At 42.8% G+C, this 18,865-nt stretch overlaps 1 protein-coding gene across 2 annotated transcripts in view; it reads left to right on the top strand.

The window, feature by feature from the left end:
- Positions 1–12,048: 12,048 nt before the first annotated feature.
- LOC120854836 (lymphocyte antigen 75) overlaps positions 12,049–18,865 on the top strand; it is a 119,485-nt gene continuing 112,668 nt past the window's right edge. For both annotated transcript variants that reach the window (XM_040229176.1, XM_040229175.1), the window contains exons 1-2: positions 12,049–12,235; positions 17,864–18,235. In XM_040229176.1, coding sequence (XP_040085110.1) covers positions 12,142–12,235; positions 17,864–18,235 — 466 coding nt within the window. In that variant the 5' untranslated portion in view covers positions 12,049–12,141. The remainder of the gene's footprint in view (positions 12,236–17,863; positions 18,236–18,865) is intronic.

Genomic DNA, 18,865 nt, shown 5'->3' with positions numbered 1-18,865 from the left:
GCCCATGGGATTCTCCTGGCAAGTATACTGGAGTGGGTTGCTGTGCCCTCCTCCAGGGGATCTTCCTTACCCAGGGATTGAACCTGCATCTCTAAAGTCTCCTGCATTGGCAAGCAGGCTCTTTACACTAGAGCTACCTGGGAAGCCCTAAAAGAAGGATATGATTTCCAAAAAACATGGGGTGGGGGGCAGGAAATAGGAAACTCCAAGGACTCATTCCTGTGACTACCGCTTTCCCCTACCACAGGTAACTCCTTTAAGTCTTAGCTTCTTTCTCTTTCAGAGCTTCTCATTCGTCTGTCCTTAAGAAGAGAAGCAGGAAGCCCAAGTGGATTTTTTCTTTCAAAAAGAAGTAATTACTTGTTTCTGAAAAGTTTCTCAAATTTATCTTAGTCTCTATTACCACTTCTGCTACTAAAGTTCAGACTTGTATCATTGTTCCCCCTTGACTTTTGCAAGGGTCCTCTATTTCTAGTCTCCAATCAAATTGCTAGCACTCTTAGACCAATATTTTCAAAATAAGGTTCTAATCATGTCAGTCGTTTCACTCAAAACCCTTCAGTGGAACCCAAGCAACTGCCAAATTGGGTACATATCCCTCAGTTTAGCATTCAGATCAACACAAATTCTCAGACCAAAATGAAGAAAGGGCAGTATCATGCTCACAAAGCAGAAAGACCAGCGTCCAGAGGACATTGTGTTATGTGCAGTTGCAATAAAAAGCCAAATAGGGTTTCTTGTGAAACTTAACAAGCTGGTTCTAAAGTTCATATGGAAGACCAAAGGGGACGGAATAGGCAGGATAGTTCTGAAGAGGTAAAAGAAGTAGCATGTCCTCCCTTCCAGAAATTGAGACTTATTCTAAAGTTATAATATATAAAAAGCAATGTGCTACTATTGGTGCACAGATGGGGAAAATTTTTTTACATGAAGCAATATTCATAGCCCAGATACTGTCCTTTGAATTTATGGAAATGTCTATATATGAGAGAGGTGGCACTAATGAATCAATGAGAAAAAGTTAATGTTGGAATAATTAATTTAATTTGGTGGGAAAGTTTATCACCATGTATTTAAATGCACTCCAGATGGATTAAACATTTAAATGTGTTATGGGGAATTTTTGTGTGTACAATATAGAACAATTTTATGATCTTCAAGTGGGAAAGGATTTCTTAAACAAGAGTGAAAAGTATTCATCATAAAGGGAAAGATTTATATATTTAATTCAGTTAGAGTTCAAAACATCTGGAAGATGCCTTAAAAGAAGAAAGATACACATCAAATCTGTAAGATATATGTAATACATATAACTGACAAAGGTTTGGAATCCAGAATATATAAAGAATGCTTAAAAACCAATAAGAAAATACAAACAAATCAGTAGAAAGATAGCAAAACAAAACTGTCAATTCACAAAGGAAAAGGCTCAAACGGCAATAAACATACAATGCCCAGTCAATTGCTGATGACAATGTAGAACAAGGGAAACTGAGAATTCACACTGGTACAATTCTGGTGAGCAACCGGCAACATTAAAACAAGTTGAGTACACATACCTTAATCTTAATCTAGCAATGTCTCTATTTATTGTATATTTTAGGAAAAGTTTCATGCGTGTACCCAAGGAGTCACATGACCGCCAGTTCCTCATCATGTGTTCATCGATTATTAATTCATTCCCACTGTTTTCTTTGGGGTGGAGCTTCTCTAGTTCTCATCCATCTTTTGGGATGCACTGTGGAAGGTGTGGGGGAAAAGATTTTGAACCCTCCAGCTTGATCTGCTCATAAGTATTACAGTTAAGAAAGAAGCTTTGTTCCTCACATCGTATACAAAAAAAAGCTCAAATAGCTTAAAGATCTAAATGTAAGACCTGAAACCATAACCTCCCAGAAGAGAACACAGGCAGGACACTCCTGTGTACAGCAAAGGCAATCATCAATAAAACAACCTACTAAATGGGAGAAATATTTGAAAATGATATGACCAATAAGAGATTAATATCCAAAATATATAAATAGCTCATACAACTCAATATAAAAAAACAATTAAAAATGGACAAAAAACCTAAATAGATATTTTTCCAAAGAAGACAAACAGATGGTTAACAGGCACATGAAAAGCACCCAACATTGACAATTATTAGAGAAATGCAAACCAAAACCACAATGAGATATCACCTCATACCTGTCAGAAGGCAACCTTTCACACCCTGGTGGTCCAGGGGTTAAGACTCCATGTTTCCGCTGCAGGGGGCACATGTCTGACCTCTGGTTAGGGAATCAAGATCTTGCATACTGTGTGGCCAAATCAAATTTGAAAAGATCTGCAAATCTATTACAACATTGTCAAGGAAGCGGAGAAAAGGGAACCCTTGTACATTGTGAGAATGTAAATTGGTACAGCCACAATAGAAAACGTCCACTATAGATGTTCTTCAAAAAACCAAAAAACAGAAACCATCATATTACCCAGCAACTCCACTCACAGTTATATATACAAAAACAAAAACTCTGACTTGAAAAGACACATGCACCCCATTGTTCCCAGCAACATTATTTACTATAGCCAAGACGTGGAAGTAATCCAAATGTCCCTCAACAGATGAATGGATAAAGACAGTAAATACTGGATGAAGTAATAGTCCAATGTCAATGGAATATTACTCAGCCATAAAAAGAACAAATCTGCTATTTGCAACAATTTGCAACAATGTGGATGGACCTAGAGAGTACTATGCTTTGCAAAATTAATCAGAGAAAGACTAATACTGTTATCATTACAGTGGAAGCTAAAAGAATAAGACAAATGTATTTAACAAAGCAGGAAAAAAAAAAAAAGCTTGCAGTGATTTCTTACCTGCCTTTGAGTCACAGATCTGCCACTTGCTAACCATCTAACCAAATTTTAATCTAAGTCTCAATATCCTCGTCTGTTAAGGAGGGCTAATAAAATCCACCTCAAAACTAAGAAACTAATATTTTGCAATACCAATAAAGAAGCTATAGATTTTATTTCAATTTCCCCAGTTTTTTCACTAATATCTTTTCCCAAAATTCAATCCAGGATACCACATTATATTTAGTTGGTCCTATCTCCTTTGTTTTCTCCTCTCTGAGACAATTCCTCGATCATTCTCTTTCAGGATCCAGGCACTTTTGAAGAGTAATGGTCAAGTATTTTGCTGAATATCCCTCATCATGGGTTTACCTGAGGTTTTCACATGATTAAACTACAGTTATGGATTTTGAGAAAAAGGTACCACGAAACTGATGAGTCTTATTCATTATATTATACAGAAGGTACATGATATCAACATGCCTTATTCCTGGTGATATTTGGTTAATGTAGGTTTTTTTTTAATTTTGTGGTAATTCATTAAGTTACATACTAAATCATTGCATTTAATACATGTATTTGAATACATATTCTTAAGTTAAAGTAACTATATATAGTTATGTATGTGTTATATATCACACATATATGTTATATAACAAAACATATAAATGTTTTGCTTAAATGTTTTTAATAAAGCTTAAAAACATAAACCACAGAATAGGGAAAGATATTTGTAAGAGTTATAATTGAGAAAGGAATAATTTCTAAAGTATGCAGAGTTTCTACAATCAATAATAAATAGACAACTAATTTTTTTCAATGGTCAAAACACTTGAACACATAGTTCACAAAAGTGGATATCTAATCAGCCAGTTGACTCATGGAAGAGGTACAATCTCATTAGTCATCACAGAAAAACAAATTAAAATCAAAAGAAGATACCACCTCATACACCAAACTAGCAAAACTTAAAAGTCAGAAAATATAAGTGTTGGTTTGATTGCAGAGCTACTAAACTCTTCTACACTGCTGGTTAGAGAGTAAATTGGCAAAAGAACTTTGGAAAATAGTATGAATTATCTGTTAAAGTCTGATAAACCCTGTGACCAAGCAATTCCACCTTTACAATATACTCAAAACAAACACATACACTTGTACATCAGAATATTTGTACAACAGTTCTTAAAGTGCCTTATTTATATTTGTCAAAAACTGGAAACATCCATCAAATGGATAAACAAATTGTGGTATATTTATACAATGGGACATACATAGCAATAAAAATGAAAAAAAGCACAGCCTCACACAACAATGTTAATAAATTTTACAAATACAGTTTTGAATAAAATAAATCAGATATAAAAAAAAATACATAGATCACGAACCCATCCGTATGTAGTTCAGAAACAGGCAACACCTAAAGGGGTCTATTTGTAAGAGTTCTAACTGTAAAGTAAATCAAGGACATTACTATCATGAAAATGCAAATAGTGGCTACCTCTAGAGAGGAGGGAGGTATGTGTGACTTAAAAAGAGGGGTGGGCACAGAGAGAGTTTCTGGAGGGTTTCTGGAAATATTATACACTTTTGCCTAAGTAGTGTTACATGGACTTCACTATACTATTTCAAATATATTAAGTTTCAAAACATTTATGAGCTAACTGGGGAAATGTTAACAGTATTATGGGATTGTTGCCAGTGCTTTAGGGAGATAATGTACTAAGGTTGGGCATTTTACGTGATCCTTTAGTACGTGCATGTGTGCTCAGCCGCTTCCTTCATGTCTGACTCTTTGCGACCCCATGGCCTGTCGCCCGCCGGGCTCCTCTCTCCATGGATTTCCCAGGCAAGAATACTGAGGGGGTAGCTATGCCCTCCTCCAGGGAGTCTTCCAACCCAGGGATGGAACCCGAGTCTCCTGCATCTCACGCACTGCAGGTGGATTCTTTACCCACTGAGGCACCTTTTAGAGATGTGTGCCAACATATTTACAGATGAAATATCTGATGTCTTGAGATTTTATTCAAAATAATCTGTGAAGAGTGGAGAGTGGTTCAGAGCACAGATGAAACAAGACTGGTCATGTATTGATAAACATCAAAGGAAAGAAATGGGAACAGGAATTGTCTCTACTTTGGGTGTAGTTTTTACATTCTATAGGAAAAAGCTTTTTTTTTAATTTAAACATACTCAGAGTCTCTCTTCCTCAGATTCATGGACAGGGAGAGACAAAAAATATTAAAGAGGAGAGAATAAGGATTAGAAGCACAGATATGTTAAGAAAAGGGAGGCTGGCTTTTCTTCCAAGGCTGAGAAAAAGATAAGTTTACAGCAAGAAAAATAGAGACCTAGCAGCAGCAACCTCTATCCCATTAGCAGGCTTCCCCAGTGGCTCAGTGGTAAAGCAGGAGACCCAGATTTGATCCCTGAGTCAGGAAGATCTCCTGGAGGAGGAAATAGCAACCCATTCTAGTATTCTTGCTTGAGAAATCCCATGGACAGAGGAATCTGGTTGGCTACAGTCTATGGGGTTGCAAAAGTCAGACACAAATTAGCAACTAAACAACAACAAATCCTATCAGCAAAGTAAGAAGCACATTCCTCTCCATGGAGGAAGCCCAGGGGGAGACAGAACTGGGTCCTGAAGAGGAAATAGTTTGAACCATCTTCTTTATGGAGATATAAGTAAGTTGGCAAAACGCAAATAGAAGGTAATATTGGTAAATTGGTAATGTCGTAGTGTCATACCTTTTGGTACGTGAATTTCTTAGTAGGATTCTCACTATGACACAGGTCACAAAGATTTCTAAAACTTAGTAATCCAGCATTCTTAGTTTCACCCTTAACTAACAGGTTAGGTATTCTGAACTTTGTCCCTGGGCTATAAGTCAGCTTTGGTATATGGTCAGATCACCTCTGATTTCCAAAGCTGAAAAACTTGACCTCCTTTATCTTCTGCTAAAGTTGGGGAAATAACTGTTCTAAAGCACAAAAACCTGATCAGTTTCCCTGAGGAGAAAGGACTCTTGAGCTTTGGTTATTTATCACTGGAGCTGTTGTTTTCTTAGAACAGATTTAGGCAATGGATTTAGTAAACCTGAGGAAAGAGCCTCCAATTACATAAATAAAAGCAAACACGTCACCTCAGTTCTTGCTTGTTTGACAAAACACAGGGAATACATGTCTCTGGCAAAGTCAAAACTTAGCCCTTCATCACATTTTCCACGTCCAGAAAATCATTTGTACCACTACAATTATTCCCTTATTATTCAAAGCATGCATCTTTGATGAAAATGTCTCCTGGAGAACTCCCACCATGCTTGAGATATTGCACCCCCATCCAAAACACACCACTGATCTTTGCAACACACTCCACCAGGTACACAGCTCCTCCCAACACTAGCATCTTCTTGACCTGTGACCCACCCTTGCACCACCATCTCACACCCAAATTTCACCTCTACCCCCAATCAAAAGTAGCTTACCAGCCATGAGGTGCTTTCATCGTGTTCTGGACTCTTCCCATGAGTCTCAGGGGTCTACAAATAACCTCTTTAATTTTTCTCATATCCACAGTGGTCACTGTACCTTCTGAACCCTCAGTTTCCTCATCTATAAAATGAGAGGGCAGATAATGGACTCCAAGATCATTGCAAGCTCTGTAATTCCACAATTCCTTGCTATCTGTGCATGAGGTTAAGCTGAGCAAGTGACTAAGTCAACTTTGGTTGTCAACGGTCTGTCCAGTTTCTTGTGTCAATGTTCTGTACACACCCTAACAGAACATTTCCTCATCTGAGAATTCTATAACGTTTGTGAAGGAAGTTCAGTTTCCTTTAACAAGAAGAATTGTTTAATTTTGTTTTTTGTTTGTCTTTTTAAGTGGATGAATTACAACCTTATCTTTGTACTGTGGTGTCTCTGTTCACAACTAGTTCTCATGAGTTTAGTTATGACCAAGAATAAGTGCAGATCTTTATTATCAAAGTGTAGTGGGAATTGTTTAAAATATATTCTTACACCAAGCCTTGGCCTCCTGGGTCCTCCTTACTACACCTGGGACTATCTGTGGGCATCATCAATTTAAATGCATCCCATGCTGGATCTCCTATACCACAATACCTTATGCAGTTGAATACGCTCCATTGGGAATTTTTCTTGTTTACCTCTTACTTACTTTTGGATGTTGTCTCAAGTACAATTTTTGGTAAGTTGAATCAGTGTTGCCAAGGTCCAATAAGGAGAACAAAACCCATGCTAGGTAGTTCAATAGAGCTATAACCTTATAGAAGGAACCATCCAAAAGGAGCTAGAAACAAAACAGGGGTTTCTGGTGGGGACTGGACCACAAAGGATGAGACCTCCAGGCCAGAATTGGAACCACAGAGCAGACGTAGAACTTCTAGATGCAGTGGCCAAGCAGAGAGAAGAGAAACACCTCGGGGCCTCCCCATCCCAAACTTCTATCTCTTGCCAACTGCCATTAGCTGAACCTCATCAGAAGGCAGTGGGTGAGGGAACCCAGGCAATGCAAGCAGCCCCTTGGGAGTCAAGGTGGGGAAGGGCAGGGAATGGATTCTAGAGAAAACAAATGAATAACCTGTACAAGTACTAGAAAAGGAACCACAAATGAACAAATCATAGGAAAACGTGTTCAACCACATTAATAATTAGGGAAGTGGAACTTTAAAGTACAATCAGATACCATTTAACCTCACACCAAAAATGTTAAAAAGCCAAGTGTCAATGGAAATGTTCAGCAGTGGGAACACATGTGCACATCCCTGGGAGTGCAGACTGGAAGCACACTGACATCATCTAATACTGCTGGTGCTGAGCATATCCTGTGCCCCTGAAACCCCATTTCTAGGACTTACCCTCCAGGGAAATCCAGCAATGTGCACAGGAGTTGTGTACAAAAACATTCACAGGAGCATTGCGAAGGACCGCAAACCACCAAGCTAAAACCTACCCTAAATGTCTACTAACAGGAGAATGGATAAAGTGTGCTTTATTCTTATGATGGAATACCAAATAAAAATGAATTAACTGTACCTACACACACTAACACAGATGAATGTCACAGGTGTAATTCTGAGCAAAAATGATAAGTAGGAAAAAACTTTAAATGATCCTATTTACATAAAATTCAAAAACATGAAAGTTATATATACTGTTTAAGGAATGAATCACATATGGAAAAGTGTAAAGGACAATAATTCAGAGGAGTGTTATTTCTGCATGGGAGTAAGGTGGAGGCCCACAAGCACAGCTACTCTTTTTAAATATGATATATGCATCATAATTAAAAACATGACTTTAGAGGTCCTAAAAGTTCACACTCCCTCTCTCTAACTGTAAATGGGAAGAAAACAGCAGTGACTATCACACGCATTTATGTCGTCTTGGTACCTTCGCTATGGCTACTGACCATGACCAAGTTGTTGATCTTGTCTGTGTTGTTTCAGTTTCTACAGTGAAGACGATAGTAAGAAACAGTAGTGAGTGAGGATAATAGTAACACTTCCATAGAATGATTATTAGATAATTGAGCACATGGGAAATGCTCCGCAAAAGGGCCTGGCACCCAGAAGAAGGCAGATGTCTATTATTTTGCTCACATCATGCATCAGCTTGGAGTGTTCCCCTCTATCTACTATCTACTGAATGGTACTCATCCAAGGCCTGCAGACCCTCCCTTTCACGCGAGCTGATTTCTCCCTCTTTTAAATACTTAGACCTCCTGTTGTCTGAACCATTTATGAGGCATTTACCATACAAAAGACAAGAGATTTATATGAGCTGAAGAGAAATCAGAGTATCCCATGTATTTATTTATTTATTCATTCATCCTTTATGAGGCATTTATCAGGTATTTATTCTTTTATTCATCTAGCATCTCATGGGCTAGGTACTTGGGAACATAGAAGTGACTAAAACCACATCCAGGATCCTGGGGCCTGGGGAGGGAGACAGACATTCAACAAATGAGCAGGCATATAATTATTTAATCCAGCTGTTGCTAAGTGCTATCAAGACGAATGTGGGATGCACTGAGAACCTGTCACAGAGGAAGCTCACCAGCCTGCAGAGTCAAGAAAGCTTTTGAAGAAATGACATTCAAGTTGAGACTTAAAGGATACACTGTTTCTATTGTCACCACAGACAATGAATATTTGTTTAGGATCTATAACCTGGGTGGAATGTCTATGCACATGTACTTACAGAAAAAAACAGCTACAGGAGGTGCCACGCTTTAAGCACCAAATGAACAGAATGTACCTTATACAGATGTTTGGAATCCCCAAGGGTTAGAGACCATCTTAGAAACATTTTATATAAAACATGAGATTTGAGCAGGGCCTTAACTGGAGAGGTGGAAAACTAAGACAAGGGAGGGAGAAAACAGGCATTCCTGATAGGGGAAAATATAATATATGGACAGAGCTAGGAAAAGGCAGGACAGATTTAGACAGGTTGCTTGAATCCAGGAGTGATGTAGGAGGTAATTAAAGACAAAAGGCTGGGGCACGGAGGGGCTTGCTTTACCTTACACGGAACTTTCTTCCTTTTTTGAAGGAATGACTTTTTTTGAGACAATCAAAGAAAGCCTTGGACCCCTCTTTATCGAAAAATAAAAAGGAAAAGAAGGAAATTGTATTTATAAAGCTGCATACAATTTCAGGGGTTCACCACAATCCCCCTGAACTCCCATTTAGCAATCCCTGCTATAAGCAGGTAGCACTGAAAGGATGTGAGTAAAGGAAAGGTGGCATATTTCAAACTGTTTAGAAGCCTTCACTTGCCTAAGGGTTGGCAGCGAGGTCAGCTGAGAAACTGCTGCAGGACAGTGCAAGCTGGAGCTCACACAACCCTAAACTAACTCTGCTGCTGCTGCTGCTGCTAAATCACTTCAACCGTGTCCGACTCTGTGGAACCCCGTAGATGGCAGCCCACCAGGCTCCCCCATCCCTGGGATTCTCCAGGCAAGAACGCTGGAGTGGGTTGCCATTTCCTTCTCCAATGCATGAAAGTGAAAATTGAAAGTGAAGACGCTCAGTCGTGTCCGACTCTTAGCGACCCCATGGACTGCAGCCTACCAGGCTCCTCCGTCCATGGAATTTTCCAGGCAAGAGTACTGGAGTGGGGTGCCATTGCCTTCTCCGAAACTAACTCTAGGCATTAATTAATAAAGTAAACTAATATTTAGTGAGAGCTCGCTCTGGGACAGGTCTGGTGCTCAGTGTTAATGAAGAAGATCAGATCACTGCTCTCAAGGAGCTCCAAGCTAGACAGGATGAGAAAGGTAAGCAGTAACGGATGTGGAGGGAATCAGAGCAGCAACAGATTGCCTTACCCAAAACTTTACACAGCCCGTTGCACAAAGAATCAAGTCAACATCTTTAATATCACATTCAAGGCACTTCATCTTTCTGCTGTCATTTCCACTTAGGTCCCAACGACAGCTTCTGTCAACACACACCTGCATCCCGCAGGTCGACCACACTAGACTCTGTCTTCTGAGACTGTTTTGCCTTTTCCTGCCTCCGTTCTGTTACAATGTTCCTTCCACCAGCTGTGCCTGGTCAAGTGCCTATCTATTACCCATAGCTTCCCTGGTAGCTCAGATGCTAAAGAATCTGCCTTCAATGCAGGAGACCCTGCTTCGAACCCTGAGTGAGGAAGATCCCCTGGAAAAGGAAATGGCAACCCACTCCAGTATTCTTGCCTGGGAAATCCCACGAACAGAGGAGCCTGGCAGGCTACAGTCCATAGGGTTGCAAAGAGGTGGGAATGACTTAGCGACAAAACAACAAGGCCCAGCTGAGGTGTTGCCTTTGTGGCATCTCCCTATTCATTCTGCCCTGAGTTAACTGTGCGTGCCTCAGTCTCCCCCAATACTCACTAAGCTGGAGCGGGCAGGGTGTCCTCCTTTGATCTCATGCTGGGATGGGGCCAGTTTCCTGTACTGGCAGGTGCTCAGTATACACACTGAACTGAAAGGCAGCTGCCTGGGGAGAGATCAGGGCCGAGGGAGAGCTGGGAGTCATCAGCCAAGCCTTAGTGGTTGGAATCAGAAAAGGTAAATTTCCTGTTCACTTCCTCCTGGAAGAATTCACCCTGCGGGGAGGGCGGAAGGTCATCCCAGGCACACACCATGCACTTAGTAAATACAGGTTTAAAAATATAGGACATTCATATCCAGGTAACTCTGATCACCTATTTATGATAGCTGTTTATAATGAAAGCTTGGGGCTTCCCAGGTGGCACTGGTGGTAAAGCACCCGCCTGCCAGTGAACGAGACGTAAGAGACTAGGGTTTGATCCCTGAGTCGGGAAGATTCCACAGAGGAGGCATGGCAACCCACTCCAGTATTCTTATCTGGAGAATCCCCATGGACAGAGGGTCTGGCGGGCTACAGCCCACGGGACCTCAAGGGGTCGGATACGACTGAAGCGACTTAGCACGCAGGCAACTCAGATCACCCTATTTATAATGATATCAGTTCCCACAAGCTGGGGATAAAGTCTACTCTCACAAAGACCAGTTTTGGATGCAGACCTCCACACTTCTAGAGGATTCCACACTTCTGGTGGATATAATTGTTTAATTATTAAGAAAAGAGCTTACTTGTAAAGGCCAAAGAGCTATACGACTTAGTCATCCTTGGAAGTCTTATAGGGGCACTCAAATAGCTCTTGCATTTAATACTTTAACAAGTGCGGGTGCAACCTCATTGACCCATCACCTCACCTTTGTTTGCACTATCAAATACTCAGGACGGTGCCAAGGACGACTGAATTCTTTGGGTCGACCACAGTCGCAACAGGATGGGTGCACATTTCGCTCTTTCGGGTACGAGGGGATGCGGATGCCTTTCCAGGCCAGCTGCGCGAAAGGAAGAGAAGCCGTGCCTGACTGAGGCGGTGCCAAGTCCCAGCCAGTGCCCCATCTCCTCAACTTTGCTGAAGACGCGGCGGGGCTTCCCCCTGGCCCGCTAGTCTGCGCGGCGCTCTGCTCTCCAGCCTAGGCGGGCAGCCCAGCCCAGGTGCGCAGCGCTCTTCACGCGCAGTCTTCCCGCCCGGTATCCCGCCCGCTACCTCCGGGCCCCGCCCGCCCCGCCCTGGGACCCGCGACGGCCTGATCCGATTGGCCGAGGGCAGCGGGGGCGGGCCCGGGGCGCCCCAGGAGGCCGGGGCTTGGGGGCAAAGGCGGTGGAGGGGCTGACCTGGCGCACCCGGAGGGCTGGGTGCCGCGTGCCCCCGAAGACCCGACTGAAGCGCCGGGGCCGGCTCAGGATGAGGACGCGCTGGGCAGCCCCTCGCCGTGCGGCGGAGCTGCTCATGCTGCTCCTTCCGGGCTTCGGGCTGGTGGAGCCCTCGGACCGCTCAGGTAACCGCGGGCGCGTCCGCGGGCCGGCCGGCTAGGGCCCTCGACGCCGCCGGCTCGGCCGACTGTTCTTGACTCGGGTTCGGGCTGCGCGCCGGGGTCCTGTCACCTCTGCTGGACAAGTGAACGGAAGGGAGGTGCGGGGAGAAGGAGTTCCGTCACCCTCCGGAGTCCTGGAGGAGCACGGGGTGGGGCGAGGAGGCGCCTGGCTTTTCTCGTGCGGGGGGCCTGGAGTCCACCGTAGGGGAGGCACCCAGAGTGTCTTTTCTGAACGGGTCTCCCGCGCCTTCCTCCCGCGCCTTTCCTCTAAAATCTTGCTTCGCTAGGGTTTAGGGCTTCTCAACAGCCCCCTCACCCCCCCACCCACCTCACGCCGCATCCCGCCGTCTCGGCCCTCCTGCGCCCCTTGCCATCTTGGCCACGCAGTGTCAAGAGGAGCTTTCCACCCACAGCGCCAGGGTGAAACAGCGATTCTCTGACTTCAGTCTGCTCGTGGTGCCCGTCAAAAAGCCATGTCTCCTACACTGACTGTGGCAAGACTGATACGATGCCCTCCCCCAATGCCTCGAGCAGCGATCTTTCTTCTAATTGGCTTATCGGGCTCCAAACGTTTACCCCAACCCCTACCCCAGAGGTCGAAGTTCCCGCAGTGGAGCCCGGGTTGCTTGCCCAGAGACCTCTTGCCTCTCACTTGAGAAGCAGGACGAGGAGCAGACACCCTTCGCTGATGCTCTGAGTAGTGCCTCCCCCACCTCCACCCCTTGGCAGCACCCGGAGTTTGCTTTTAATCTCTCTTTCTGTCTTGGCAAAGGTGTGCTGAGGACTTTGTTTCTTAGTCTGGCTGCTTCACAGACAATTCGTGAGCTGTCCCCACCTACCACTTCTGTCATCTTGTCAGAATGAGGAAGTAAAAGATAGTCAAGGGAGTTTTTGAAAAACTTCAGTTTGCTTATGGTATTTCCTTTCTTTGCAGTTAAACTGAGTTACTGTCTGATTGTTCAGATCATGAGTAGCATCATCTTATCTATGTTAAGAACATTATCGCTGATCTTGTTTTGATTCACCCTTCTGCATTCTTCTTTCGGAGAAGGCAATGGCACCCCACTCCAGTACTCTTGCCTGGAAAATCCCATGGATGGAGGAGCCTGGTGGGCTCCAGTCATGGGGTCGCTAAGAGTCGGACTCGACTGAGCGACTTCACTTTCACTTTTCACTTTCATGCATTGGAGAAGGAAATGGCAACCCATTCCAGTGTTCTTGCCTGGAGAATCCCAGGGACGGGGGAGCCTCATGGGCTGCCGTCTATGGGGTCGCACAGAGTCGGACACGACTGAAGCGACTTAGCAGCAGCAGCATTCTTCTTTGATCCCCCATATTGGAAACTACCAAAAGTCTTTATTGCTGTGAGAACTCTCTTCTGCCTGTCCCCATAATCCAGGGAGAAAATGATCAAGGCAGCAGCTAACTGTAATGGAAACACACTAGCCTTTCAATCACTAAACTTGGCTTCCACGTGCATTTGCCTTATTTTATCTCTTTTGTCTCCCCCATAGAACTCAAGATTTTCTTAATTTCTGCAGTCTCTGCAATTCCTGGCCTCTCTCATCAACCAAGAGCAAAGAGCACTAACTTAATGCTATTCTTCTTGCCGGAGGTCCTCAAAGGTGTTTGTTTTCCTGCATCCTTCCCCACCTTGAGCACCTGCTCTGGTCAGACTTGTGGCCCTATTGAGGGAAGCACTGGGATTTTGAAATCTCAGCCATTTGGGTAGCTTGTTTGGCACTGTGTCAGCTTCATGATGCTGGTGATGGTGTGTGCTTCATCACATGTGTGCAGCTAGGTTTACGCAGGCAGTCTCCAATACTCAGATGCAGGGGAAGTACTTCTGTGTCCTTGGGAGGATGCCAATTGCTTAGTTGGCTTTTTTGCCTCCTGGGAGGGCTAGCAGCTTGAAGTACACTAATTCTTCAGAGACTCCTGAGGTTTTCATCAGCCCACACCACCCAATCTGAACTCCATGACTTTCTGACTCCTAGTACATTGCTCTGGACCCAACCATCGCTTTAGTACTGTTTTTGAACTGGCAAATCCAGACTTCTGGGTCTCTCCTAGTGTACACTCTGCACATATAGTAGCAGCTCCACAAAATGCATAACAGTGTGGGCTCAGGAAGTTCCCCTGAAACTAAACAAGTTGCAAACTTCATCCTTCTTGCCTTCCGAAACCATCTCCTCTCCATGTGTCTGTGGGTTACAAAATGTTGAGGTCCATTTTCCCTTTGGAATGTGCAAAGCTCTTTGGTTTGGGTCTTGTAACACAGGAGTTACTTAACAATCAGACAATAAGAAAGAGCTTTCCTGTGATGGTCTAAAAATTCATTTCCAATTTATGATAATGCCATGTAGCTATTTCCTCTTGAACATCAGTAGACTGTTTATATAAAATGAAAAATTTTAAAAAGTGCTCTAGGGATGATGAGGTGATGAGTCTTCTTTTCATCAACCTCTGTCTTTTAGACTTGTCTCAATATTGTATTTGTAGGTAAATATTAAAATTCCCTTTAGGGCCAGTATAAAGTGAATAAGATGCAATATAAGGCTATCAGTAAAGAATCTGTTTTATAAATTGCTCTGTAATCACCATTTCAAAGTGTAATACATTTCTGATATATTTCATAGACCCTTATTTAACAAATTTTTAAAATTATTTTCACATTTTTCAGACCTCCCCCACCCCAACCTACTTTCCCAATAGGGTTACAAGACTGGAGCAGAGTGAACAGCTTCTTTGTAAGGGTAAAGAAAGATAGGAGGAACTATCCTGAGACTACAAGACTCTCCCTTAGTTATATATTATGTATGAATGCTTACACATATATGAAGGCTAATGACAAGTTTCTTTAAATCATATCAATAATTAATGTATTAGCTAAGTCATCACTATAGGTGTCAAGCGTTGATATTACATATGTGGTTAAAAGATAGATTTAAAATGAGACAAGTATCTACAATCAGAGCTGTTAGAAGCTTGGAAACTCCTTTTTAATGTAGCTACTCCACACCTCTCCTATAGTCTTTCAGAATTTCTACAACCTTGTTAAATCCATGGGTGTCCTAGAAGTTAAACATATATTAAATGAAAGTGAGAGTATTAGTCACTCAGTCATGTCTGACTCATGGAACCCTCTCGTGTAGTCCATGGAATTCTCCAGGCACGAATACCGGAGTGGGGAGCCACTCCCTTCTCCAGGGAATCTTCCCGACCCGGGGATTGAACCTGGATTTCCTACATTGCAGGTGGATTCTTTACTGTTTGAGTTAACAGGGAAGCAAGTGGGAAAGGGTAAAATTATTTTCTCTTCCAGAGTACTTATAAGGCAGCACTGTCACCTAAGTGCACATACCCAATACAGATGGAATTCAAATGACCTGAAATGCTGCTGGCATGATGTGATAAAGTTGTGGACATCTATTCAAGAACGATATGCAGTGAACTTAGCAGAGCCCTGTAAAGCCTGCAAGGCTAGGAAAACTGAATTAGTGGAAGCATAGAGTGTTAGCACTGGAAGTAACTTAGATTTTTATACTCTACTGCTTTCATCTCACATTTGGGGATGAGAAGACCCTGGGGAGGTTAACTGAATTCCCCCAGGTGTCCCAGCTAACTAGAAACAGAGGTAGATCTTCAATCTAGGACCCTAACGCCTTATTCTACTGCTCTCACCACTGTTCTAAGCGCTGTAGCTAATCCATTGGATTCTGCAAAGGCAGCTTGGAAAATCTTGGGTCAAAGAGCACAGAGCAAAGTGCCCAGGAAGGAGAGCAGGGAGATTACAGAGCAGGAGAGGGAAAGATCCAGCAGGGGTGCACTGCCCACTCTCCCGCAGAAGCCGACTTCTTTGTTTTTTGCTACAGAACCTGATACTTTGGAGTGCAAGAGAGGTGAGAGGGAATAGATTGGCAAAGAGTTACATCATGGTCTGATAATCTTCTGAGATAATATGTTTTCCTTTTTTTTTTTTTTTTTGGCTAACTGTCTGCCCAAACTGTGTCCGTAAGATAGGGAACAGCAGAGTGATGTCAAAGAAGAATGAGGGATGGAAGCTGCTATTCAAACAGATCTAACTGCAACACTAGGCAGTGTTTTAAAATAGCAACTTGAAAGTGGAAATAGCTTAAGGTTTTAAATGATTTTGTTCTTGCTGTTCCTGTTGTTTCACTCGGTGCTGCTACTGCTATTTAAAACAAGCAAAAATTCTGTCCGAAGTTCAAACTGGAATTGAACTTAATCATATAGGTGTTATTTGCATAGCGAAATTTCCCCTCCAGTCCTTAGTATAAGAATTTTGAACTCTGCAAGCCTATGAATTATTATTAGAAAAGGTGTTTCGTGTTAGTAAAACCACTGAATGTGACCGTGGCATCAAAATGAAAGTACCTTGTGGGAACTAAAATTTTACAGCTCCTTCTCCAGAACCCTTTGGTTCATTGACAAAGATTGCTTACATTTGTCTAAACTGCTTCAGGTCATCAACATGTCCTGTGCTATACCTTCACAAAATGTTTCTTTGTAAAAGCACTGACCAAATTGTACTGTTGTAATTTGCTATAACAGATGTGAATCTTGCTCTACAGACTCAGGTGTGCAAGAAACAGTGTACTATTTTATTTTCATAAAATCAAGTTAAATTTTATTCTGAAGTCCTGTTCTACCAGGTTAACAGAAATTCAGTTTCTGTCACTCCTGAGGTCTTCCCCAGCTTATACAAAACTGCCCAGGGAACACTCAGGGAGATTCCACCCTTTGCTCAGCTTATGCTGGTTACTGTGAATTTCCCTTGTCCAAACCTACTGGGTCTTGAATTCTGTGAATCAGGTGGCTCCTGGAGCTCAGGTTTTACCTCCCTGGGTGATCCAGATGGTCAGTCCCCACATCCCCTCCCCAGGGGCTTCCTGTTGCCTCCTGGAGGTGGCAGTGGAGCTGGCCACAGGTCCCTACACTCAGAACCCAGACCTCCATTGCCTCTTATTCCTTTATCCCACTTTTCTACCCTGTCTCCTCTCAGACACATTAATGTCATGCAACAATTACCTTGCTGAAGTAGCCGAAGTGCAATCAGGACAGAATTGTGTCCTGAAAAAGCACAGGATATTTTTCATTGACTACAGGCCACTTATCTAAAGAAGCTCTAAGGAGCGACTTCATCTCATTAAATAAGGAGGAGATCTCACTGAATGACAATAACAAATATGTATACTATTCTAAGTGTTTTGCATGTATGAGCTCCTTTTATCCTCACATCCACCCTGTGAAGTACTGTTTTACAAAGGAGAAAGCTGATGCACAGCAGGTAAATGACGCCCTGATCACATGGTCAATAATAGCAGAGCAAACTATTAATATAAAGCCAAGCAAACTGGCCCCAGAGCCCATGCTCTTAATCCTACACTGAACTGCCTCTCTGGCCACCACTGTCCTCCAACCTTGTATGGAATATTACAGTTTATACAGCTGGGAGGATGTTAACAGTCTGGGGATGCTCAGACTCACTCTCCTTAGCAAGCAGGGCCAAGGCACGTCGGCCACATAATTCAGAATCCTGAAATGTCTTTTCTGCCTGTCTCGTCTCAGGTAATGATCCATTCACCATCGTCAATGGAAACACAGGCAAGTGCATCACGCCGCTGAATGACTGGATAGTGGCAAAGGACTGCGACGAAACCAAGGACATGTTGTGGAAGTGGGTGTCCCAGCATCGGCTCTTTCATTTGCAGTCCCAAAAGTGTCTTGGCCTAGATATTACCAAACCCACAGATTCCTTGAGAATGTTCAGCTGCGACTACAATGCCATGCTGTGGTGGAAATGTGAGCATCACTCTCTCTACGGGGCTGCCCAGTACCAGTTGGCTCTGAAGGGTGGACACGCCATAGCAAGTACAAATTCATCAGATGTCTGGAGGAAAGGAGGCTCAGAGGAAAACTTGTGTGCCCAGCCTTACCATGGTGAGTACTGGAGAGAGACTCTGACTTATTTGCTGCTGTATTTGGTGCAAGTGGCCTTGAACGTGTACCTCTGATCACACTTAGAGTCATACACTGGTGAGTCAAGTGAACTGGCCTCTAGTTCCAGGCACTGAGTAGTAACGTTGAGCTGCTTCTATGAGGTCAGTGCTATTTGCCCACTTTCACAGGGAAGGGTAGGAGAAATTAGATGCCTTGTTAGAGGTCTCACAGCTATTCTGCGGCACCCGGGGGTTTGAAATCTCTCTGATGCCTGAGCATATGTACTTTCTATGATTATATCCTGAATTCCAGAGAAAAGAAAATGTTAGAGTAACTGGAAGTCCCCTACACAGGATAAAAGTCAAATAACCTAATAAGGTTGACCCTATTTTAAGTTAAAAATGAAGAAGAAGAAAGAGGGGGGAAAAAAAGGAAATGAATTTTTTTCTTGTCTGCAGATTTGGATGTAATGGAAAAACTTTAAGAGTATTATGTGGCTTTATTTTTTATTTTGGCATGGCTATCACACTGTATTTATGATTTAGTATTATAAGAGTGGACTTTTTCCTCAGTTGCCTCCAAAATAAGTATATGAACACAAATCTTCCTCTAGTTACAATGTTGTTTTGT

This window comes from Oryx dammah, unplaced genomic scaffold, assembly GCF_014754425.2.
Source record: "Oryx dammah isolate SB20612 unplaced genomic scaffold, SCBI_Odam_1.1 HiC_scaffold_27, whole genome shotgun sequence".
Lineage (NCBI taxonomy): Eukaryota > Metazoa > Chordata > Mammalia > Artiodactyla > Bovidae > Oryx > Oryx dammah.
The sequence above is the reverse complement of the archived record's forward strand: the minus strand, read 5'-3'. Positions and strand labels throughout refer to the sequence as shown.